The sequence below is a fragment of the Pangasianodon hypophthalmus genome, chromosome 1 (genome assembly GCF_027358585.1).
Source record: "Pangasianodon hypophthalmus isolate fPanHyp1 chromosome 1, fPanHyp1.pri, whole genome shotgun sequence".
NCBI classification, from domain to species: Eukaryota; Metazoa; Chordata; class Actinopteri; order Siluriformes; family Pangasiidae; genus Pangasianodon; species Pangasianodon hypophthalmus.
The window spans coordinates 5,304,864-5,329,528 of record NC_069710.1 but is presented as its reverse complement, the minus strand read 5'-3'; the positions used below and the strand labels follow the sequence as shown (position 1 = coordinate 5,329,528).

Below are 24,665 nucleotides of genomic sequence, written 5' to 3'. Positions count from 1 at the left end.
CTGTGTATAATAATTCAAGATGAGAACTGCAGAAATGACCTTTGAGATTTGATTGAAAATTTGTACTTACTCATTAAACTCTTTACTCTTACATATAGCTTGTGACTGTGCTCACACACACGGTAACTGCAATGCTGAGACAGGCAAGTGTATCTGCCCACCAAACACCAGAGGAGAGAAATGTGAAATATGTGACGATGATCACTGGGGTCATGATGGAGTGACTGGATGCAAGGTAACACACAAAATACATACATTCCACATAAATTCCAGTGTATGTGTTTGGCAATTACCAGTTTATTTAAGTGGTCCTGTTAAACAGCCTACTATGATTCATTAAATCAGATTAATGTTGGTGTCACATTTTGAGAAATTGAATAAATGCATCTTGATTTTAGCCCAATAATTGGATTGTTCAGTACATGTATAAAAATATGTTATCTTTAATTAACACTATGGACTTAACAGCTTAAGTAAGGACAGTATTCCATGCGACCAAATGCACTAAATAAATATTTGCCCGTAAAGTAACTTCATCTTTTAAAAAAGTTTGTTCTTCAGTGGGTTTATTGGCAAATTGCAAGGCATTCAGTATATATTTAAGAATTAGCTGCCTCATGTAGACCAAGAGTGAATACATATTAATGTACATATTAATTGCATACATTAATTACATATTAATGTAATTATTTCCAAGATTAGATTTTGCTTTGCATTTTTGCATTTAGTCTTCATAACCGAATATAACCGTTTCTGTATGTCTCTCCAGTCATGTGACTGCAATCCAGCCGGCTCCAACTCATCTCAGTGTGACCTGCTCAGTGGTCAGTGTGTGTGTAGGCCGCACTTCACCTCTCAGAAATGTGACCGTTGCACTCTAGGCTTTAGGAATTTCCCAGAGTGCACAGCGTGCAACTGCAATTCTAACGGCACCCATGAGGAGTTTTGTGATGCGGAACTGGGAGTGTGTGGATGTGAGGACGACGGACAGTGTGTGTGCAAGGTAGTGTTACGGCACCCTCTTGTGTTAGCGCTGCTACCTTGGTGTTCTGTGAAAGGAATTTGTCTGAGGGACTCTAATGTCCTGGCTAATGTTTTATTTATTGTTATATATGGAATATTCTGATGTTTGCTGTGAGTTGTTATTTTGGTCTTTTCAAAAATTGCTGCGATAAAATTGGTTTTAAAGGAATAAGCAAATAAAGATTAACCAAAAAAGAAATTGTCAATGTAAAAACAAGTGATTGCTATTAGATCTGATTCCTGATATACAGATTTTTCCACAATATTTTTATTATATGACATTGACAAACATTTTTTTCATGAAAAGTAAAATAATAACTTTTAATAACTGTCCAAAAATAATCTTTTTTTTTTGCAATTATTAAAATGAAACGCAATATTGGAACAATAATAGGTATGATGCTTAAATCACATGGATATCCCTCTTAATATTTCCCTTTCACATTCTGATCTCTCTCTCTTTTCTCTCTCGCTCTGTCAGGAGAATGTAGGTGGTGGTGGTTGTGATGAGTGTAAGAGCGGGACATTTGGTCTGTGGAGGCAGAATCCAGCTGGCTGCAGCCCCTGCTTCTGTTTTGGAGTCTCCTCCATCTGTGAGGAGCTTGGTGGGCTGATCAGAGTGCCAGTGAGTACGCTCTCCTTTTCAGATTCTACTATTCCTAAGATGTACCATATGAAAAGAGCATTACAGATCATTTTTCATGTCTCAGTGTTATATACCTAACATAAAAGTTATTGAACTGGAGCAAAGCCATACTGTATAATGGAGCAGCTGCTCTGGGAGAATCCGCATTATTTGAGGAGCTGATGATGAATAGAGGCACTGAATAGAAATTCACGGTGTACTCAAACAAGGCAAAGAAAGAAAAGGCTGAATCAAATACAGTCTAATTAGCATGACCTGAAAGTATGGAGGCAGTCAGAATGGAATGGGATGTCTAAAGGATGCAACCAAAGGCTAGCACATATTGAAGGATGAGGTCAAAGCTTTTTAATGTAGGTCTGGGTGGGTTTAAATAGAACATGTTCCAGCAAATGACATGATTGTCTTATATCCAGTAGTTTACAACCCCTCTTGCTTATTCCTGATTTTTAATTCAGTCAGCGTTGTTGCATGAATTTTAATTTCACAGTTCAGATGAAGGTTGCATTGCTGCGTATGTTATTATTACGTGAAATTGGTTTGGAATTGGAATTGGTTTTGAAAATGTCAGATTTGTCATGCTTTCTGCTGAATAAAATAACTGGGCCACATACAAGTAAAAAAAAATCAGATTTGGGCCGGTTTTACTTGAAGTGTGAGCATAACCAAAAGTGTAATCATGTGCTTGAACAAGAACAGGAAACATTAGATTTGTGAGACAAGGCATATTTGCAGTATTGAAATAATTAACAAAATAGCAGCACAAGTCTTCATCGCTGAGATGATTTGCTCTGGAGGTTGTTTGACAGCTCATCAGCTGTTCATGATTTATTGCTTTACTTATTACTATTGTTATATTTGAACACAATTCTTTCTGTTACTGTCTCTATTAGATCACCGTGGGTCCTACGACTGAGCATCTACGTGTAGTAAGCCAGAGTGACCTGCAGGGGACACTAAAGGGTGTTTATCACACAGATGGAGAAATTCTGCTGGATATGGCTCAGCTCCAGACTGGTTCAACTCTCACTGGACCTTATTACTGGCGACTGCCCCAACCCTTTCAGGGCAGCAAGGTACAACACCACACACCAGGACTGTCAGATTCCCTTAAAAATGCATTAAAATATTAATTAACTTATAATTTTGTACTACTGTGGACAGAGAAAACATTAGCAGTAGCACTACACAACTTATTTGTATTACATGCGCATGCATCAAACAAAAATCGTTTTGCTTCCTTAAAAAAATTATCTAATTTTAAACCTGTGATCCATACAGAAATCAACACACAGTTAGGCCAAATATCAATGGCTTCATATTACTATATTTGCCTACTACAGTGAAAATGTAGAAACTACATAGTGCACTATATGTCCAATAGAACACCATTTAAATTTTTAACATATGCAAACACAGCTCACTTTTGGCCGAGTGCACTGGATCTTAAGCATTCAAATGCAGATTTAAATATATGATGAGAATTCAAATAGTTTTTAAACTGTATAATTTGTTCCAACAGCCAGAGTCCTACAGCAGTAAAGCAAATCTTTCACTGTTTCCTTCTCTGGCAGTATAAATTATAAAATATACACTATTTGAGATATGATATGTGTAGCACAGTTGAGCTGATGTCTTATATTTCCCTGCAGCTGCTGTCCTATGGAGGGGAACTCTCATATGCTGTAAGCTTTGCTGCTATGCATGGATCAGGTCTGTCCAATCATGAGCCTCAAGTGCTGATGAGGGGAGGGCACCTGAGGAAGCTGGTGATTTACACTGACGTGCCTGCTCCAGAGAACGGCATTCGCACCACACAGCGTGTCCCTCTCACAGAGGTGAGCTTCACTCACACACCCACACAGCAGGCAGAATATATATATATAACACTGATCACACAGGTGTAGTAATTATACAAATTAAAGGCTGTTTAGTAACGTATTAATCTATTTTTGACTGGACAGCACAAGTGGAAATACTTCAATGCAGTGTCTGAGAAAGCTGTGAGTCACGAAGACTTCATGTCCATCCTGAGTAATGTGGAGTACATCATCATCAAAGCCTCATATGGGACAGGACTCCAGCAAAGCAGGTCAAAATGACAGTTTTTCTGATTTACCAATCTGTCTAGTAAAGTTTCAGCATCTTAAAGTTCTGCCTTTATAATAATAGTCAATTATAATTTCAGTTTGAGTGGCAGTTTTATATAGTAGTATTTCATTTGCAGATTATATATTCAACTTTAGGATTTTGGACCAGATGTATGATTGTTTTTTTTTCTACAAATCTAAAATCAGCTTTCTGTCTCTGTCCAGGATCTCAAATATCTCCATGGAGACAGCAGTAGATGTGGATGAAGCTCCTGAGGGCATGGAGGTGGCCAGGCTGGTGGAGGTGTGTGAATGCCCTCCAGGTTATGCAGGCCTGTCCTGTCAGGTAACTCCAAGACTCCTTATCTCTTCATTACTAACACCAGTCCCTTGTAGTCTACGAGGACTACTGTAGTAGCACTGACATTTTTTTCTGCACATCAGGAACAAAATTACAGTATACACACAACACAGACACAACACAATTCAAACTGGATGTGTTAGACACACCTTTAATAATCACATGGAACATATTTTATTCCATGTTTCCGTCCACACATGCAACACGTGACCTACATGCATAAAATCACACATTGTTGATCTCTTTTTTCACTTATACTGGTAACTGAACCATAAATCCCATAGAGAAACATTTAAATCACACACTCCCACTTTCTATACATTGTATAATTAAATTATGAATCAATTCATAATTTACAACACTTGTTTTGTTTTGCAGCCTACAATGATACTTGTAAGCAACTAGAGAAAAACAAGCATATGCTCTTTATTTACTGTCCCACTCACAAATTATACCAGTTTGGTTACCTTAATCTACAAATACCTTTGAGGAATTCATGATTTAAAAATCATTAAGGCATTCTAGAAAATGTTTAAAAATGTATATTTTGCCTAAACCTTCACTGATCGAATTTAACAACTGCTATTATTATTACTTCCATTAAAAGTGAGCTTCAGTAACCAGGTTTTTGGTTCTTTCCTCAATACTCAATGCAATTCCTTTATGAGTGTGTGTTTCTGTGTCAGTTTACACTGTATGTGCTTGCATGTGTTTTTGTAGGAATGTGCTCCAGGTTACTACAGGCAGCGAGTATCTGAGCTCAATATGAAGGGCAAGAACAGGCCTCTGATTCAGCCCTGTGTGCCCTGCCAGTGTAATAACCATAGCTTGGCATGTGACCTGGACACGGGCGAGTGCCTGGTAAGACTGCAGCCTACATCTTATTTATCACATTTGATCCTCATCTTTGTACTGCCTGTATACCTATTACACCATCACTGACACAAATATAGGTGTACAGCCTTTGCTTTAATTTATGTCTTTTTATTTCTATGAATAGTAATTGGTAGTGAAATACACAGAGCTGTTTTTCCTGATTATTCCCTTTTTAACCAGGGCTGTCAGCACCACACAGCAGGAGAGCACTGCAATGTATGTGCCCCAGGGTATTATGGACAGGTGAAGGGAACCATCAGTGACTGCTCACTTTGTGCTTGTCCACTACAAAGTAACAGGTAACACCTCTCACTCCTAGACCCACAAACACAACTGTATTTTTGCATTATAATGTCAGTGATTTCAATTTTTTTTTAAATGGCTATTAATATTAAATGCTCATTGCATGTGAAATGCTTGAAGAATGTCATAGTTGATAATAAGAGTAATAAATGACAAGTGCACTAATTGTTGGTGGTGTGTTTGTGCAGTTTCAGCCCCACATGTGTATTGGATGGTGTCGGTGATTTCCGCTGTAATGCCTGTAAACCTGGCTACGAGGGACGCTATTGTGAGAGGTGTTCACTGGGTTACTATGGTAACCCCTCACAGACAGGTGGGAAGTGTGAGGAGTGTGTGTGCAACGAGAGCGGCTCACTGCACAACATGTGTGACGCAAAAACAGGGAAGTGCGAGTGCAAGACTGGGTTCAGGGGTCATCTTTGTGACCAGTGTGAAGACAGACACGTCCTCATTGACGACCAGTGTGTGTGTGAGTATCCTGAGCCACACACACACACACACACACACACTCACAGTCAGAGCACCATGTTTTAATGACCTTTTCTCTTTGATGGCATTAATGTCTAAACACATTATTTTATTTTATTTTTATTGACTTTTGATTAGCAGTGCCAGATTATTGGTTCTTTCTAAAAAATTCTCTACTTTAGTTGGCTAGCGAGCTGGGTTGTCGTTTCATCCACTAATAATTTGGTCATAATGGATTTTAAATGCAAACTTAGCTCATAGGTTACACTCTCCAAATAACCTTTATACAGAGAAATACAAACCTACAATTTATTTATTAATTAATTAATTTATTTATTGAGTTCAGATCTTGAAGTTATTAGGAAAATATAAAGTCCTGAAAAAGGCCTTTAAACTCCCTTTATGTAAAGATGTAAATAAAATAAATAACCTAATGCTAACTAATGATTAACTAATGCTTTCTTCAGCATGCAATGATGAATGCACTGGGGTGCTGCTGGATGATGTAGATGCTATAGAGACCTCGATACAGTCCCTGAACCTCAGTGGTGTCATCCTGGCTCCATACAGCCTGCTGATCAGCCTGGAGAACCAGACCCAAGAGCTTCAGGTGGGTGCACAATCATCATCACTTTACTGATTATTAACCACTCAGATAAAGACATCAACTTGTTTGTTAGTGTTTAAATCTGTGTAGGATAAAATTATACCTTAATATTTTAAAACTTGCAGTTCAGTTAAAAAAAACTAATGACTACATTAAATATTACTGTTCATATAGATCAAGTTGTCACTGGAGCAGAACTCAAGCTATCAGTTGAACAGGGGAGATGAAGATGTAACACATCTCACTAAACAAGTGGATCAACTGCAACAAAAGGTTTTCCTACCATGTCTCATCTCAGATATGTGATAGATGAGTGAAATATACTTGGCAGCTCTTTCAACACCTTTCTCTCTTCATTTTTAGGCTATGAATGTATCCGCTTTTGGTGAAGATGTTTTGTGGGCTTCTGAAGAGAGCATTAATCAAGGAAAACGCTTTCTTGACCTGATTTCTAACATTCACACTACCATCCAAGGTACACGATCCCTGTATTCATAACTAGGTTTTTTAAAAGTTTACTATTTATATGAGGAAATATAACATTGCATAAACCATTGTTGTGACAGTAGCTTTTATATAGCTTTTATATCGTCCTGTACGTTTCGGAGAGAGGTATATGATGAAGCAGTATTCTTTACAAATAACCAGTTAAAATGAACTGTCACTCATTTGGTCTGGTTTTGCTTGGTCTAGTTTTGGAGGAAGAAGTGAGCAATCTCAATGAGACAGCGAGAGAGAAGGTGGAGGAAGGACACAGTGCTGTTCTGCTGGAGCAGATGGAGGCCATGTTGGAGAAGATTAGGGCCATTGACTTGGTCAACAGCAATAGCACTGCTGTAGAAGAACTTAGGTAAGCCATTTAACATGCTTTACCATGTTATTATGTGTATTACATTTTGTTGATTCACTAATATTAGCTAGGTTAATTAAACAGCTAAATTAGCATATAGCTTAGAATACTATTAGCAATTAGCTGTATGAGATTGTGGAAAAAATAATATCCAACACACTAAAGCTGGATTATTCAGTGTATAAATGCGTAACATGTTATGTTTGCAGTGCTGCAGTCATGGTGCTTGACAGTGTGCAAAAGGAAATAGTGGAACTCTCCGATCAAACTGAGAATCTGAAGCACAACATCTCCACTGACCTAGCAAGGCATCACCAGCATCTCCAGGATGTCCAGGAGCTTCTGAACACAGCCAAGACTCGCAATAATCACACAGAACATCTTCTGATGAATATCCACACCAATTTGGAGGAGTGCAAGGTGAGTGTTTCTCATGTGTTGAGCTGATGGTTAGGTGTTTGTTCAGATGCTTGGCTGTTTATTAGGGTGGGATTCTCAATAACGGAATGGATAAACGTATGGAAAATGTTTAACTGTCATGTAAATTAATGGTACGTGAATGTTTCAACAGACATTGAGGCATAATGTGAGCAGTCTGAATCAGTCAGTGGAGGCACATCTGGAGGAAGCTCAGGATTTTTTGACTGATGCACTCCACATCGCTGAAGACATGCGCAATCTCACAGCGGTGAGGCCTGATATTTTACTTTTACATTCGATTACTAAACCTTTATGCAGCAACTCTTGCAAAATATAGTACTCCCAATACTCTATTGTGAAAATGTTTTTACAATACACAAAATGTATCTAGTATTGTAAAATTTAAAGCTAATGTGTTTCATGGGTGGTGTTTTGAGTAGGAAGTCACATGATGTAGGTAGCATGTTGGTGTATGGTGTTGGTGTGTGATGTTGGTATTTGTCACTGGCTAATCAGAGGGTGGAGGAGGCTAAGGAGGAGCTGCTGCAGTGGAGCCCCACTGTGAGGAAACATGTGGACACTCTAGTGATGGAGCTGACCAAAAGAGATGCACTACAGTTAGTGTACAGAGCAGAGGACCACGCCCAAGCACTCAAGACAGAGGCACAGGCAATGTACAGGTGTGTATCCATGTGTGTCTGAGAGAGAGATGTTTGATGTTCGAAGTGTATTGTATAATCATAAGCTTTACTAATTTTTTTAATACGACCTAGTTACATTTATCACGCATTGTACCATTGTGCACTGATAAAGTGTTACTAGGGATATTTATAAATCGAAATTAGTGTGCAGTGTTTATAACCATCTGTGAAGGTCAGTGGGTGTGATGTGTTTTTGTCGCTGTGCAGTACTTTGTCTGGAGTTAGAGAAGCATCGCTGAATGCCACCACCATTTCTCAGGGAATCTCCGACATCAGTGCCTACATCCATCAGGCTGAAGATGTGGCACTCACAGTCAATCAGAATGCTAGTTATACCCTTAACCTGGTGAGTCAATCAAACAAATTTTTGAGGAATTGTAGAATAAATCTTAAACATGGTGAATTAAATCTTGGTTGTTAATCTAGTTAAAAAAAGAATGCAGTATAACATGGATTGAATTTATCGTTTATTTGACTCTTTTCCTAAAAGACTCTACATTCAAACGAGTCCTTAACTGAACTGGGCAAACAGGCCGTGCAGAGAAGCTTAAAGATTCTAAATGAAAGTGCAGATTTGGTTAACTGCACTGAAGGTAAGTGGTCTCACACATGCACAGATATATAAATGTCTATACAACAGAAATCTAAATGAATCCATATATCCTGGTTATGTCTTATTTATGTTTATGTCATTTCCCAGGGCTTGTGCTGAACGTCAGTGCTGTGAATAGCAAGCTCAGTGTAGTCAGAGCGAGTATGCACAACTTCTCCCAGCTTCTTCCTGAGGCTCTGATCAACCTGGCGAGCCTGCCCAGTGGTGAGTCTCCACACACGTTTTCAACATAACCCCGGTGTCAGGGCCTGCCTGTCTGACTAGTGCTGTATATATTCCTGCTATATACTGATGCTACTATTAGTACAAATATAACTTGCTAACTTATTAATACAAATACAAATACAGCAGCCTGATTGTGTTTATTTTAAGTTTTAACATGTATGTATTAAAATCTTAACATGTTAAGTGTCTGAGTCACTACTACTCTTTGTGCAGGAAATAGAGAGCAGTTTCTGGAGGCAAAGCAGCAAGCAGCCAAAGCCAATGCCTCATTACAGAAAGCTCTAGAGCATTTGGACAACTACCGCATAAAGCTAGAGGCATCGTCTTCAGCTGTGAGCTCAGCCAACAGCAGCGCCAGCACTGTTAACGCAATGGTTAAAGACTCTGAGGATACTGGTGGGTTCCTAAATCATTTATTGAAAGAACATATTTTTATTTGAAATGGCATTTCTCTATGGCATACTCTACAAACCTTCAGTATACGACACAGTTCTGCATTTGTGCAACATTAATTATTGCTGTCTTTTTTAGCCAGTGCAGCTGAATCTAAGCTAAAAGAGGCTCAGTTGCGGACAGAGAGACTCTTTGACAGGTTGCAACCTCTGAAGTTGCTGGGGGAGAACTTGAGCAGGAACCTGTCCGAGATAAAGGAGATGATCAACCAGGCCCGAAAGCAAGCAGCCTCGGTCAGTGTTATTATGTTAAATGAATAACATATTGCATGAAAGTTGTGATTGTTTCACTTATCTTAAATAAGTGATTCACTAAATGATTCAGTAAAACTATTGAAACTATATTCCCCTGATGTTGGATCCTTCTTTGGTGCAGATCAAAGTTGCAGTGTCAGCAGACCGGGATTGTGTGCGTGCATACAAACCAGAAATCACCTCCAGCAATTTCAACACACTCACCCTTACAGTGAAAACTGCTGAACCAGACAACCTGCTCTTCTACATGGGCAGCAGCTCCAGTGTAAGACATTATGCTCCTATTAACCTTCTTTGTTTCATAATGTATTGTTAGGGTTCACTTTCTAATTGAGCTGTTATGTCATTATCAGGTGGATTTCATGGCTCTTGAGATGAGGCATGGAAAAGTGGCCTTTCTGTGGGATTCAGGCTCAGGTCTTACTAAACTGGAGTACCCCAACTTGCAGATAAACAACAACAAATGGCACAGAATTAATGCCACTCGGTATGTTTTGCACTCTGTAAAACTGTATTAGCCGAAAGTGTAGTAATAACACTATTCTTCAACCTCATACAGCTGCAGATAATGCAACTCTCAGCTCCAGACCTATTTACTTCCCAGTTTCAATCCTGGGAAGTAGTTTGAAGCTCATTACACTGATTCAGTGCACACTGTGGTGCACAACATGGTGTGTTGAGGCTTGTATAAAATTACAATTGCTAAGTAACTGATGAAGGTTTGCAAGTCACTTGACACCAGAACGGGTTTCACTAGTTTTGGCACTAAATAAACAAATCATTCACAACTATTATACCAAGTATATTTATTGCATCGTATTCACTGAATAACTGTTGTCAGAAAATCAAAATGAACAAAATGAAGTCTCTTTTTATGGTTGCTACAATTTCCTCAAACCACCAGATGTCACTATGCTCTTTTTGGTTAATGTGAGAAGCTCAAAAGCTTCATGAGGCTTCATCAATTCGTCACTATGGACTGCTGTTTCAGGATTTCATTACTCTGATCATAGCACATCAGCTAATTATTAAATTATTATCTCTGTGTGTTGGAATGAGAGAAACCTTGAAACTATGCAGGTCAGACGGTTATCACGATTGGATAAGAGCAACCATGGCTTAGTTGATTTAAAAAAAACAAAACAAAAAAACAATACATTTCATGAGGCTGTAATTTTTCTGCTTATTTTGTAGATTTGGAAGGCAAGGCTCCCTCACTGTTCAGCAGTTGGACTCAGAGCCGATGCCTTCAGTAAAGACCACAGCACCAGGTCCATCCACAATCATGGAAGTCAACAAGTCCACATGGGTGTTTGTAGGAGGCCTGGGTGGACAGATTAAGGTAAGCAGAGAGGCTTTAACCTTAAAAAAAAAAAAGGTTCATGTGGGATATGTAGTCATTCAACGTACATTTTGTTCAATATCTTCCCAGAAATCTCCAGCAGTGAAGATGACTCACTTTACAGGATGTATTGGTGAAGCATCTCTGAATGAGAAAAACATTGGGCTCTGGAACTATGCTGAAAGGGAAGGAGGCTGTGGTGGTTGCTTCATGAGGTAATGTAGTCTGATTACTTGGCTATACAGTCATGTAAATGTCAATATTATATAAGCTCTGAAACATTTAGATAGCTTAATGGTACAGCTGATACCTTTTTTTTGTTTACTAATCTGAGGTTGTGGTTGCGACTATATCATAATTTCAGGCCGCAGACAGAGGAGACCTCTTTCTACTTTGACGGCAGTGGATATTCAGTGGTAGAGAAGTCTCTGCGCCCCATATCCACAAGCATCGTCATGTTCTTCAAAACTCTCTCACCTAACGGCCTGCTGCTCTATCTGGCTTCCAATGGCACTGTATGTTCCTTGTAATACTTGATACCTATACCTTTACCTTGCCCCAGTTTGATAGTGTCTGTAGTTATTGTTTGAGCCTTGCACTTTGATCACATATTATTGTTTCTTTGTCTTGTATTTTTGCAGAGAGACTTCTTGTCCATTGAATTGGTGGAAGGCAAAGTGCACCTGACCTTTGAACTGGGCTCTGGACCACTCACATTAACCTCCACAAAAGCATACAATACGGGAATGTGGTACAAGATTGCCCTGCAACGCAACAAACGCAAAGGTATTGTTTTCATTCGTTGTATATTTTCATTTATAACCCACTGATGTCATTAAGAATGTTTTAAACAGGTGCAGTGTCATCAGTTGTTCTATTATTCATTCTCAGTGCCAGCACTTAAACTGTGAAGCCTTTATCTAGAGGATTTCCTGTTCACGGCATAACAGAGCATAAATCAATTTTGTCTGCAGGCTATTTATCCATAATGACTGCTGACACCCCGTCAGAGAGAGAGGTCATGGAGGCAGAGTCTCCCGGAACTGCCTCTGATCTCAACCGCTCAGATCTGGACCCTATCTACATTGGTGGGCTGCCTGCGTCGAGGCCAATCAGGTAATGTCTGCCTCATGTACATACATGTAGAGTGGTTTATAACTGTACATCAGTTCTTTATATAATGTATGATATTTTGTATGATATATTCAATACATTCTTTCACTCAGTCTTGAAAATAAACTCCTTACTTCCCCACTTTTTCAGGAGGCAGGTTATTGCACGCTCATATGTGGGATGCATTAAGAATGTCGAAATTGCACGTACAAACTTTGACCTACTGAGAGATGCCTATGGTGTAAAGAAAGGCTGTATCCTAAAGGTAAGAAGCCAGTCTGAATAATGGGATGCTTTCAAAGTTGGTGTTTCAACAACAAATACACTGTTTTTTAAGAAATAACTACACTGTTTCTTAGGTTTATCACATCCCTGCTTTCAGGCATGTGTTTAGTAATTAACTGAAACTAAGCCAGTTGTTATAGAAATGAAATTTACTTCCACCGCTCCACTGTTTTCCACTGGAGGGCAGTCTGTGGCTGTTGACTAAGATGGTAAAACATTGCAAATAGCACAGCACGTAAAACTGATATAGCCTCAGAGGCGCTGTAGATGCCATTAGCAAATGTGTGATGATCTTTGTGATGATCATGATCTTTGAAGACATTTTCACAGTATGATATACACATCACAGTATACTTTGCTAACAACATGGCAACAAAACTGTTGTACTGATTGAAGAAACAAAAGGTTTTATTTATTCAACATTTTAAAAATGTTTTTTTTTTAAAAAAAAATCAGTTATTTGTTCCTATGAGAAATAACTGGAATCGTCAGTGTTAGAGAAGTATTGAAGATACTCAATATCAATATCATATCGTTATATTGGCTACTCCTGGGTTTCAGCAACATGCTGTCTGAGATTATGCAATCCGGTTAATTTTGTTTCAAGCTGGAATGTAGGAATTAAAAATGCAGTCTTCTTACTCCAGGCTGTGTGGAAAATTGTGAATTATTAGATATCTGATTTCTATCTCGTCCTGAAACCAGAGCCATTGAGCCTTTGTGATACTAATCTGTAATGTGTGTGTGTGTGTTTGTGTGTGTTGCAGCCTATCCGCAGTGTGTCTGTGCTGGGTGGGGGATATGTGCAGATGCCTGAAGTCACTGTTGGTCCTCAGAGCGAGCTCATGAGTAGCTTCTCCAGCAGAAACAGCAGTGGCCTCATCCTGGCAGGATTCAGCTCAACCGGCGGCCACAAACGCAGACACACACAGCAGGTACAAGCTCAAAACACTGCTCCACAACAGTCGTGCTAAAGAGCATGAATTTCATCTACATATGTGGAGCTTTAGCACATGATAGCATTTTTGTAATTATTGTAGCCCCTTGAGATTTACTTCCAGTAGCTGCTTTAGGCTTTTAATGAGAGGGATGTGGTGAGGTAGTGGGATGAAGAAATGCAATTAACAGAGTTCTCTCTCTCTCTCTCCCTGTCTATCTCTCTAGCCTTTCCTGGCTGTGATGCTGGTGTCAGGCAGAGTAGAAGTCCACGTGAGCATGGCAGAGGGAGGAGGCATGCACAAAGCTGTTGTCAAATCCCAAAATGGCACATTCAGTGATGGACAGGAGCACTCACTCATCCTGCAGAGAAACAAAAGGTCTGGACCCGTCACCATGGCTCATGTTGTCCTCTGAACAAGTTCACTTTAGTATAAAAATAAAAATATAAGCTCCCAAATGGTGCAATGACCTAAGGTTTCATTATATCACGGAGAGATTGGCCTTACTCACTCAGCTGTCAATCTGAGTTACATTAGACAATGTGGCTGTCTGTTAGTTGATATAATGGTGAATACAATCAGCGCTCGTCTTCCCGAGCAATCGACTGTCTAGTGATGTTGCTGTAGCTGTATTCTCATGTGCTGCTATGTGTTAGTGTTTACCCTCTTGTACGATATAGGAGAACTCTAAAGTAGGATTACTTTCATTGTTACACATTATTATTTCGTTTATGGTACATGGTATATTTTTTGATACAGGACATTGACAGTGTATGTGGATGAGGACCAGCAGGAAACAGTAAGGCTGGGTTTAACTGCAGAGAAAGTTCTTACTCTGAGTAATTTCTACATTGGAGGCATTCCACCAGGAGAGGCCACTGGAGCGCTCGTTTCCACCACATCGTTCTACGGCTGCATCAGGAACATGGCTGTGGACACCATGTGAGTTAGTGAGACTCTGTTCTATCCTAAAACATCCTTCTGAAGCTGTTTTACCTGCAGTTAGGTAGACAAGCTGTCCTGCAGCTAGTCTAGAATGCAGCTTCTTCATCCTTACCAGGAAAATAACGTCCAAGCATATTACGCCAGTGTCATGTAATGTGTTATGTTTGTTTGGCTTTGCATTGACTACAGAGTTCTTCCTATGACGTTTAAAGCTCTAAATGGTTTAGCTCTAGCACTGCTGATCTACTCAATGCGCATAAACGATCCTGAGAACTTCACTTCATGCTGAGGCAGGGCTATTGTTAATCACTCACAGTTCAGCCTTATATTCTGATATAGTGATTCAGAGATCATTAGAAATCTCTGATTAATTGGCCTTTTATATTTTTTATATTTTCATATTTTAACTTTATATTTTTGTAGTAATTTTCAAAGATTTATAGTCATTTCATTAGACATTAATGTTTTTTATACCTAAATACTTTATTTATTATTTAAATCTTTTTTGCACTTTGTTATTTTGGACAGAAAATGAAAAACTACTTTATACAAAATGATTATTATGGTAATTCTTAACATCGAGTTGCACTAAACTATCATTTTTACTTATTAATACTTTAAAAAAACTCATAAATTTAACATTAATAAATAATGAGTAATGTTTATTACACAACAGTGTTCATTATTTGGCTTATTTGTTTCATTATTTAAAAAAACAGATATTACAAATGTTGATTACTTTGTGTAACATTTATTTTAGTGTATCAGGATTAGATAGTGTAACCTAATATTGTTAGTTTAGTTTACTTAAATGTAAACTGTTACTATTAGACATTTACAAAAAATGTTACAAAACATACAGCATAAAACATAAAGTATTATGAAAAATAAATTATTATGAAAAAAACTATATACAAACTATTGCAAGTATCATATACATTATTATATATTGTTAAATTAGTATAATAGTGTTACTGATTACAAAGATGTTGGAGACAGATACTAAAGTGATCTTTCTGGAATGTTCATGTGATGGTTGTCACACTCTACCGATGTACAGCCTACGTTACTAACTGCATGGATTTACAGAATGACGTACTGTACCAAGCAGTGACATTCTTTAGATGCCAGTGGTGTCCTGTCAAGTGAAATTATTTGAGTCATCACCTGAACAGAATGATTAGGAGAGATTTTCTTTAGGACATAATTTGCATGGTTAGCCAGTGTGTTATGTAAAGATTGTGTGTGTGTGTGTGTGTGGGTGTGTGTGTGTGTTAGGCTGTTGGACCTGTCAGGGGCTGTGAAGTATGAGGGAGTGGATATGGACAGCTGCCTGCTGGAGGAGCGTCCTAAACGCCTGCTTCTGCCAGATGAGGGCGACGTGGAGCCAGAGCCCACTGCTGGCCCGGACCAGGGGCCCCTGTCACCTCCCAGTGAACTCAGTGCTGTTACACCAGGAGCCACCACTGTGAGTGCACACTAACACACACACACACACACACAATATTAAAATTAATAAATACTGTTTAAATGGTGCTGTTAATGGAAAATAAAAAAAATAAAATACAAATTTTATTTATTTTTTATTGGAAAATAAATAAAAAAAAATTTTTTTTATTTTATAATAATTTTATAATATTTTTTTATTTTATAACAAATTTTGTAATAAATTTGTAATAAATTTATTTAATAGAGCAAATAAAAATGTGTTCTATTAAATTGATAACATTTGGACTTTCTCAATGCTGTAAACAGAAATAAAGGTTTAGCTGAGACTTGGCAGCAGCTTCCTGAAATCCTCAGTTCTATTTTTCCCATTTCAGCTGTTTGGATAGTGGAGAGAGTTTGGATTAGATCAGCTTTACCTCCCCAAATCATTTTTAGATGTAATCCCTAATGACGCACATTTTAGCAAAAGCCTACAGGAATTGCCCACATGAGTGAAACCATTTATACCGTATTTATATCCACAATTAATTTTCTGTGTCAGTGTGGAACCAATTAATTGGTTTCAGAGGTTTTAGATTCAAATATGTTTACAGGATTGGCCTAATTATTTCTCATTCATTTCAACCAATGATCCTAATATAAGCAGTTTGAAGCCCATATGATAAGACACCTTTAGCTGTGCATGGTAAAAAATAATTAAGAATGCTTATTAACCATGAAACAGCATGTATAGGTGCGGAGACAATACAGAGTATAGTTATGACACTATCAGTGAAGAACGCAATGCTTCTTGGCTGCTCTTTAATGCGAAAGGAAGTATGACTATGTACTATAATGTATTATTTCAGTCACTAGTCTATAAATAGAAAACTATAACTCAGGTATGTAGACGCTCTGTCACATGCCTTAGATTCCACTGTGCTTTGTCAAAACAAGATTCATCTCTGTGATAACGATGTTGCACCTTGGCATGGACTAATATGGTAATTTTACTTCCTTAGTGCACTGCCATGGACAACACAGGAAGTATCCCGGATGCATACCAGCTTGGACTCTCCAAAAACAGTCACATTATGTTCGGCTTCAAGAATAAAACAGTCAGGTCGAGGTAGGCACTTGAAGGAACGTAATCCTTTTTAGAAACTGTTCCATTCTTCCATATTTCCCAGTATATATTTTTGATCCCCCGTTCCGGCATGGATTAAATATACAGCACTGAGATGCAGTTTTAGGACAAACAAAACTGATGGATTTAGTATCAGTTCACTGGCACGGCTTGTTAAAACCATTCATGAAGAATATCCAGGTTCTTTGTCTTCTCCTGCATTTGTACTGTGCTTTAGTTGCCATTATTTTTAGTATAATCTCGCATTATTTTCTCAAATACTACAGGTATTTATTCATGAACAGTGTAGAGAACATGGCCTCATATGTTTACATTATTACATTAATGTACATCATTAAGCCTCATAAACTTTCATAAACTTTCACATCCAGTCCTGTTCTCAGATATGGCTCAGTGCACCCACATTATGTCGTTCCCAAGAACACTGGGGTTTAGGAACATAAATGGTTAATCAGTACTTCATGGCTCTTGCACTGATATGAAAAAGTAGCTACAGTAACCATAACAACTTACCACACAGTTCTGGTTTGTATCTCATTATACAGGCTAACCATAAGTATCAGATTTTCCTGAATGTTTAATCCTGATGAGGAGGCAGCTAGCTTTAATCTGTCAGAGCAGCACTCATAGCCAGCTAGCTGCCCGGAATGATTGGATACCAAAAAACATGTGGTCTGTTAATATGGTCACAGTATGCACTAATTACTATGCTCTTTCTCTGCAGTTTTACAATTGAGCTGTCGATCCGTACGCTGGCTCACAGTGGGATCCTGTACTACATGGCTAATGCTAATCAGCAGGATTATGCAGTGCTGCAGCTGCTGGGAGGTCGGCTGCTGTTCTCTTGTGACCTGGGCAAAGGACCTGCCATCACCACATCGCACACACACATCAGTGATGGACAGTGGCACACTGTGAGTTACCGCTTCATATGCCTGAAGATCTTTCCCTGTCTCTTTAGATATTAGAGAGCATGATTAATGGGATTTGTGTGTGTGTGTGTGTGTGTGTGTGTGTGTGTGTGTATTTACACGTGCACAGGTGAGGACCGACTTCAGTAAGAAGAGCATACTGATCAGTGTTGATGGAGCCGAGTCGGAGCGAACAGCCATTAAAGGACAAAGTCTGGATGTGGAAGGGAAGCTCTACGTGGGCGGATTGCCGACAGGATATACAGCCAAGAGGATTGGAAACGTTAGTGTTTATCTGTTTCCTAAACTGATCCTTCACAAGAATTAAACTGTTTGTATAGGAACTTAAGAGCATCCTGTTAAAAGAGCAAGCGCTTAAACATAGGAGTGGGAGATACGCCTAAAATATTGTATGATAATATTTATAGATATTATCACGATTCATGGTAGGTATGAAGAAAATTAGGTGCCACAACACAGTAATGCCACATTTAAAAACTGTTTTCAATGAATGTTTCAATGAATCTACCAAAAATGCTCACAGAAAAAAAGGGAAATAAAAAGTATATAAATATATTTTAACATACATCCATCTGATGCTTACTGGGAATAATAATAATGAAAAATGGAATAACAACTGTTATTCTTAAAAAGTGTCATACCTCAGTAATTTAGTGCACTATCAATATATGGAAGAATTTGAGTGATTTCCATCTGGCGTGTGTGTGTGTGTGTGTGTTGCAGGTGACCCACAGCGTGGCCGGCTGCGTGCAGAAGGTCAAGCTGAACAATGCAGAACTGAACTTGCACAATGCAGCTGCATCTCACGACACCGGCTCCTGCTTCAGCTCAGTGCAGGATGGCACCTTCTTCAACGGCTCAGGATACGCCGCTTTCAGTCAGTATCACACACAGCTCAGTTTACAACTAGAATTTTATCCCTGAGTCATTTCCTCTTAAGCGATTGTACTATAGCTGTTTTAATGATCATGCTGTTTAATTAAAAATGAAGAGATTTTTCTCACTGCTGATGAGGAACAGCAGGAAACACTAAGCTCTGTGTCTCTCTGTTATAGTGAAAGAGGGTTATTACGTGGGCTCTGATGTGACGGTGAGCTTGGAGTTTCGTTCCACGGCGCTGGACGGGGTTCTGCTGGGAGTGAGCAGCGCCAGAGTGGACGCCATTGGACTGGAGCTCCTCAATGGACAGGTGAGGAACACACCAGGACCCCAACTTTCTTTCTACACTAAACATATACCAGACTGTGCATATACCAGTCTAACCGTGTTTGTCTTATGTCCATAAACATGTAAGGAATAACAAGACATGGTTTTATAGGAAAGAGCTTTTTATCAGTTTATAGTCACATTTAATGTTATGGAACGTCCGTGAAATGAATTAGTTCTTGTTATCCCTTATGTCATAACTTAATAATAAAACTGAAACCTTAATGTTACAGCTTTACCTCTCTGTTACAAAGCACTGACACTGGAGACTCCTTCCATAAATGCTGAATAATCGTTTACGCACAGAAAACTACACTGCATCAATAACTACATGTTTTTAAAGTCCCTGTGAATTAGCTGATCCTATAGATACGATAACACATTAGAGAGTGCATTCATGTAAACCTGTGATTTACTTTATATCAAGCACTATTATCAGAGATGCTTTTACAGAAAACCTAATAAACACCTTCTGTCCAATCAGAATCGAGCATTCAGCACCTCTGTGGTACGGTAAATATGAAGGAGTTTAAAGGAGCAGTTTGTGTGCTCACCCTAAAGGGGCAGATTGGGTGAAGCTAATTTCCAGGCTGAAAAAAGAATAAACTGCCTCAAATGCAAAGAGAGATCAATTTCATGATACTTTCATTTTTTTCACTTTACAAATTTGAGTTTGAATTCACATAGTGAACTTCTCAAGCTCTTTGTACACTCTTATCTCCATACAAAATGTAGAATATCGACAAGACAGTCACAAAAATGCTCAGTGTCATTACTATCATTCTGTAGGAATTTGTATCTATATTCCGAGCCATGCTGAAATCTTGTTTAAAATATCACACTCAGATTTTTTAAAGTTTGTGCTTTGTTTTTTTGTCTCTGAGCTAATGTTGCTGTGTGTGTGTATTCTGTATGCAGGTGGTGTTCAATGTGAATAACGGTGCTGGACGCTTCTCGGCCGTGTCCAGGAGCAGGTCATTGCTGTGCGACGGCCGCTGGCACACTCTGGTGGCCAAGAAGCTGAAGCACAGCCTGAGTCTGACTGTAGACGGAGTGACCGCGAGCGCAGAGAACCCACACTCTTCCTCTACCTCAGCCGAGACCAAGAACCCCATCTACGTTGGAGGATATCCAGGTATGGCCACTTTCCCCTACATAGCTTTCTATCATCTTGTATCGCTTCTTATTTGTAACAAATACACCGTAAGTCTGCTTTTGTTTTATAAATCATGTCAGATTATTGCGGTCTTACCGAGTGGCACAGGACGAGCAAGATGTCCAAACACAACATGACTTTGAGATTTAGTGGAAGTGGGAATTAAAGTGTTTAATGTTTCTTCTCCTCGCCTCTTAACTTCAGCTAACGTGAAGCAGAGCTGTCTGAGTGCCAGAACATCTTTCCGGGGCTGCATGAGGAACCTGCGCCTCTCCAAAGGTCATATTATCGACGTCTTAGAGTTCAGCTTGGCCTTCACTCGGCCCGGTGTCTCTCCTCACTCCTGTCCCGCCGCTACAGCTGCCTGAACCACTCGACAATGCTTTCCATCACTCACTGTGGACTGTTTGTGTAAAAAAGTAATTAATTCCAATTATTTTAATTAAACCAGTTTCTAAAATTATTTTTGTTAACAGTAATGCAGAGAATCTGCATTAGAGAGAATTTGGAGAATCTTGGAGATTCACTGCTCATGTTTGTTAATAAAATGCAATGATGTGCTCAGAAAACTAATTCCTCATTTTGTTCATTGTTTATTTCTTTTCATGAAGCAATATTATACGAACTAAAATTACCAAGAAGTCTGCTCTTTGAAACTCTTGTTCTTTCACTTCCTATCACATTTGTTTTTTTAATCCTCCTTTCAGTAAGGATTAATGATGATGGTCCAGACTTCCTTTACAGCTGCTCTTTCCTGTCAGTGTAGTGAGCATGATTTAAAAAAAAAAAAGCAGCTCCTTTCTTTGACCTGCTGAAGTTTTGACAAATGAGGCTTAAGTAAGATGTTTAAAAACATGTCAGATATTGTGTAATCGAAGGATTCTTGGAATAGGAATATTTTAAATCAGCTGTTACCACAGCCCTACTGAATTCTTGAATCTGATTGGCTAAAGGTACCGATTTATTTTCTATAGCAGCTCAGGCAGTAGTTTTGGCCAAAAGGTAAATCACAAGGTTATATGAATGCGCTTGTTCTAAGATTTTATTGTTTCTATAGTAACAAATTACACAGGAACTTGTCTGGTCGACCTCCACATAAACCGATTAAAATATTCTTGGATATTGGACATGTATTCTTGGAAGGAGTCTCCAGTGTCAGCACTTTGTAATCTAAAGCTCTAAAGTTACATTTTCCAACACAGGAAAGACTCGGTGGTTTCTCTGTAACATGACAAACTGCCTTTTTTTGTTTTATTACATTCAAGAGAGAAAAAAAGAAAGACTGGTGATAAAGTGATAATAAGAACTAACTTGTTTGTGGCCATTCCACAACATTAAATGTAACTAAAAATAGATTTTAAAAAAGCATGACTTCTTGTTCTTTAAATACTAAAAAAAATTGTAATTGTTGGCAAATTGCTGTGATATAACTGAGTAAAACACTTCAGGATGTGATGTTGATGTAAGTTGGGGACTACTTCTTCAGAGCAAACAATTTGCAGTTTGTGTATTAATAAGTAAACACTTGGTTTTACTTGCCTTTAGTACAACATGCATAGGTTTCTGCCTGATCATTCATTAACACAATGAATGCACAAAACATTTAGGAAACCTAAGTAACTGGTTTTGCTTTTTAAAGAACAGCTTTTTAAAAACAGCTTTTATAAGACATTTAATGTATCTCATCCTAATACCATATTGTTAGGCTGCAAGAGTCACAGTTTCTAAAGTGCATTATACAGAATATTCAAATATTTTAAAGGTTTATGGATGCAAATCAGTAACTGCCCTTAGACTTCCACTGTAAGTCAGTTTCAAGTTTTTTTCGTTCTATTATCAGTACAGGTGAAATTCTCCAGTACAGGTGGAGTACGCAGTGATACTGAGGCAATACATGACAAAAAAACCCAAGTCAGAATTGGCAGTGTCAAATCATGTTAATACAAAAACAAAATAAAAATATAACACAGTCGAGTACGGTTTACAAAAAAAAAAGTCCTTGTACAAAAAGAGAACCAATTACTAGAGTAATAATGAGTTCATCTTTGCTTACAATACTTAGTGTTAAGAGTAACAGTGATCATAGTGTTGGCAATGAGCAGAGGCGAAATGTACGGCTGGCCTACTGGATGCAGATTGAGCAGAACTTTGGACCGAACTCTAAACAGGCATTGGGATTAAGTTAAGGTGGAAATCCAGCCCAGAGCGTAATGTAAAACCAGTCCTTATCAGCTCGTTCAGCTCCAGCACAGAAACCCAATGCTCCACAGTGAGCCTGTTTGACCGCATCATTATTACTCTCTGCTTCAGTTTAGTTGCCGAACAGTCGAGAGTCTCATTTGCATTGTAAATTCACAGTCCATGGGTTACTGTGCAACAAGTTTTCATAATGTAGTGCTTAAAACAGGCAGCCTACAGTCACTAGAGCCTGTTAGGGTTTCACGCAGCACAGCTACTGAATCCACATCAGCGCACTGTAAATTGGCATTTAAAGTTCACTTGGTAAAATAACAATAACTATATGATCAGTATGCATATTGTATCTAATCATAAAGTTCATAAAGTTCAAATGGCTTAATTGCAAGCATGCAGTCAGTGTATGCAAGTAATACAAAACCAGCTACGGTTTACATGGTAAAATCTCAAGATACCTGGATAAATTAGTGGTATAAATATTATATGTACATGCTTTTTTACACTTGAGGCCTTTAGGCATTAGGAAAACATGCTTCAACAGTGGCCTTAAATCACTAAGATAAGAGCCCACGTTTCTGGCATCAAACAATCTCAATGGCCAGCATTGCATTGTTCATCTTGTGTGACGCAAGCCGTGGAGAAAAAAAAACAAACACGAAAAGCCCTCTTTCTGGAGAGCGCCTGTCTCAAATCCAGCTTTCCACATTAAGGCCTGAAGGATAAATCAAAATCCTTCGAAATATCCGAAAAGGGGGCAAATGAGGTTCTCTCAGCTCCATTGTTGAAAACCTGCATGTTTTTAAGTGTTTTGGAAAGAAGGGCAGCTTCTCCAATCTCCTGTTTTCGTGACCCATATCCTGAAATGAGCACAAAGGAGACTCAGCTGTAGCGTCCTCAGTCGATCTCCTGCTGTAGCCTAGATATGCTCAGGTTGTTCTGGACTTCAGGACCCATTCACAGTGAGGATTCACGCGGTACACCTCTAGCAGGTGAGTGTCCGGATCAAGGCAGCGCTCCCCTGGAAATAAAAATATTCCTCAGTTAGGGACAAAATTCCGTGAGGCAATGTCATGTTACAGAAATGTATCATCAGTCTGGAACATTTCCTCATAGAAAGGCTTCCATAAGATTTCACAACAAATGGGAACACATCAAAAGTATGAAAGTATACATATCCAGTTATGTAAAACAAAACATTCTTATATTTTTGTTTTTTTTTTTCAGTGTACACTAAGAGCAGTTTACACTTTTGCTCATCAGGAAACAAACTAAAAACTACTAAAAACTGAACTGGTAAATGAACTATGATCATTATGACAGGAATAAAACACTATGTGCATGCTGTTATAGGGAAATAATCAACAGCAGGGTGATGTGATGGAGTTACACCCCCAAAGTTGATTATTTTCCTATAACAGCACCACAGTGATTTAATTTTTTTAATAATTAAGGAACAAGACGTCACACTTTTATAACAAACATGCAAATTATTTATTGGGAGTATTTAATAAAGCAATATTAATTAGATAAGAGATTGTGCATTACAGTGATGTTATGAGGAGTAATGAAACCTGTAATTGGATTATTGAAATGCATGCCCTTGAGAGGCTTTGGTGACAACATGATGATAAAATCCATTGTTCAACAGAAATTAATTTATTATTAATAACATATGCAATAAACAGTTCTTCCACCACACAGTGTAATCCGTTAACAGTAAGCTTTTTTTGCTGCGCAACATAATTTAATTTAAAAAAATATTGCAGTAAGCAATTCTTCCATATCAGTGTAATGGTTTTGTTGCCTTAAAACCTAAAAAAATTATTGTGATGTGGTCACAGGCGTGCGTGCTTCAAACATAGCTCAGCCAATCAAATTTTAGAATCAAAACTATCCATTTAAAAAATATATATTTTTATATATCGTTCTTTTTTGAAAGTTAATTTACAGCGACACCAGTTTCACTATTTTTATGCATCTTAAAACAAATTTTAAGTATTTAGTTGTGTAAAATGTCTAAGTTTGTGAAGGTTACAATCCACATGTTTGACATTTTTGGCTTTATTTTACAGAAGCCGATGATAAATTGA

General features: G+C 38.3%; 2 protein-coding genes across 4 annotated transcripts in view; one reads left to right on the top strand and one right to left on the bottom strand.

The window, feature by feature from the left end:
- Positions 1-20,952, top strand: part of lama1 (laminin, alpha 1) — a 42,287-nt gene extending 21,335 nt beyond the window's left edge. The window contains exons 22-62 of the mRNA XM_026914299.3: positions 99-235; positions 770-1,003; positions 1,505-1,648; positions 2,560-2,742; positions 3,319-3,504; positions 3,631-3,758; positions 3,982-4,102; positions 4,838-4,978; positions 5,174-5,292; positions 5,485-5,765; positions 6,232-6,374; positions 6,546-6,644; positions 6,735-6,846; positions 7,065-7,221; positions 7,431-7,641; positions 7,793-7,909; positions 8,158-8,321; positions 8,550-8,688; positions 8,833-8,935; positions 9,043-9,159; positions 9,394-9,576; positions 9,712-9,866; positions 10,009-10,152; positions 10,241-10,374; positions 11,082-11,229; positions 11,320-11,444; positions 11,594-11,744; positions 11,871-12,015; positions 12,204-12,345; positions 12,493-12,607; positions 13,395-13,562; positions 13,792-13,943; positions 14,325-14,507; positions 15,789-15,978; positions 16,961-17,067; positions 17,810-17,999; positions 18,127-18,279; positions 18,741-18,894; positions 19,073-19,206; positions 20,142-20,358; positions 20,584-20,952. Coding sequence (XP_026770100.3) covers positions 99-235; positions 770-1,003; positions 1,505-1,648; positions 2,560-2,742; positions 3,319-3,504; positions 3,631-3,758; positions 3,982-4,102; positions 4,838-4,978; positions 5,174-5,292; positions 5,485-5,765; positions 6,232-6,374; positions 6,546-6,644; positions 6,735-6,846; positions 7,065-7,221; positions 7,431-7,641; positions 7,793-7,909; positions 8,158-8,321; positions 8,550-8,688; positions 8,833-8,935; positions 9,043-9,159; positions 9,394-9,576; positions 9,712-9,866; positions 10,009-10,152; positions 10,241-10,374; positions 11,082-11,229; positions 11,320-11,444; positions 11,594-11,744; positions 11,871-12,015; positions 12,204-12,345; positions 12,493-12,607; positions 13,395-13,562; positions 13,792-13,943; positions 14,325-14,507; positions 15,789-15,978; positions 16,961-17,067; positions 17,810-17,999; positions 18,127-18,279; positions 18,741-18,894; positions 19,073-19,206; positions 20,142-20,358; positions 20,584-20,747 — 6,290 coding nt within the window. The 3' untranslated portion in view covers positions 20,748-20,952. The remainder of the gene's footprint in view (positions 1-98; positions 236-769; positions 1,004-1,504; positions 1,649-2,559; positions 2,743-3,318; positions 3,505-3,630; positions 3,759-3,981; positions 4,103-4,837; positions 4,979-5,173; positions 5,293-5,484; positions 5,766-6,231; positions 6,375-6,545; positions 6,645-6,734; positions 6,847-7,064; positions 7,222-7,430; positions 7,642-7,792; positions 7,910-8,157; positions 8,322-8,549; positions 8,689-8,832; positions 8,936-9,042; positions 9,160-9,393; positions 9,577-9,711; positions 9,867-10,008; positions 10,153-10,240; positions 10,375-11,081; positions 11,230-11,319; positions 11,445-11,593; positions 11,745-11,870; positions 12,016-12,203; positions 12,346-12,492; positions 12,608-13,394; positions 13,563-13,791; positions 13,944-14,324; positions 14,508-15,788; positions 15,979-16,960; positions 17,068-17,809; positions 18,000-18,126; positions 18,280-18,740; positions 18,895-19,072; positions 19,207-20,141; positions 20,359-20,583) is intronic.
- Positions 20,953-22,297: 1,345 nt separating this feature from the next.
- arhgap28 (Rho GTPase activating protein 28) overlaps positions 22,298-24,665 on the bottom strand; it is a 32,851-nt gene continuing 30,483 nt past the window's right edge. For all 3 annotated transcript variants that reach the window (XM_053233824.1, XM_026914331.3, XM_053233831.1), the window contains exon 15: positions 22,298-23,593. In XM_053233824.1, coding sequence (XP_053089799.1) covers positions 23,502-23,593 — 92 coding nt within the window. In that variant the 3' untranslated portion in view covers positions 22,298-23,501. The remainder of the gene's footprint in view (positions 23,594-24,665) is intronic.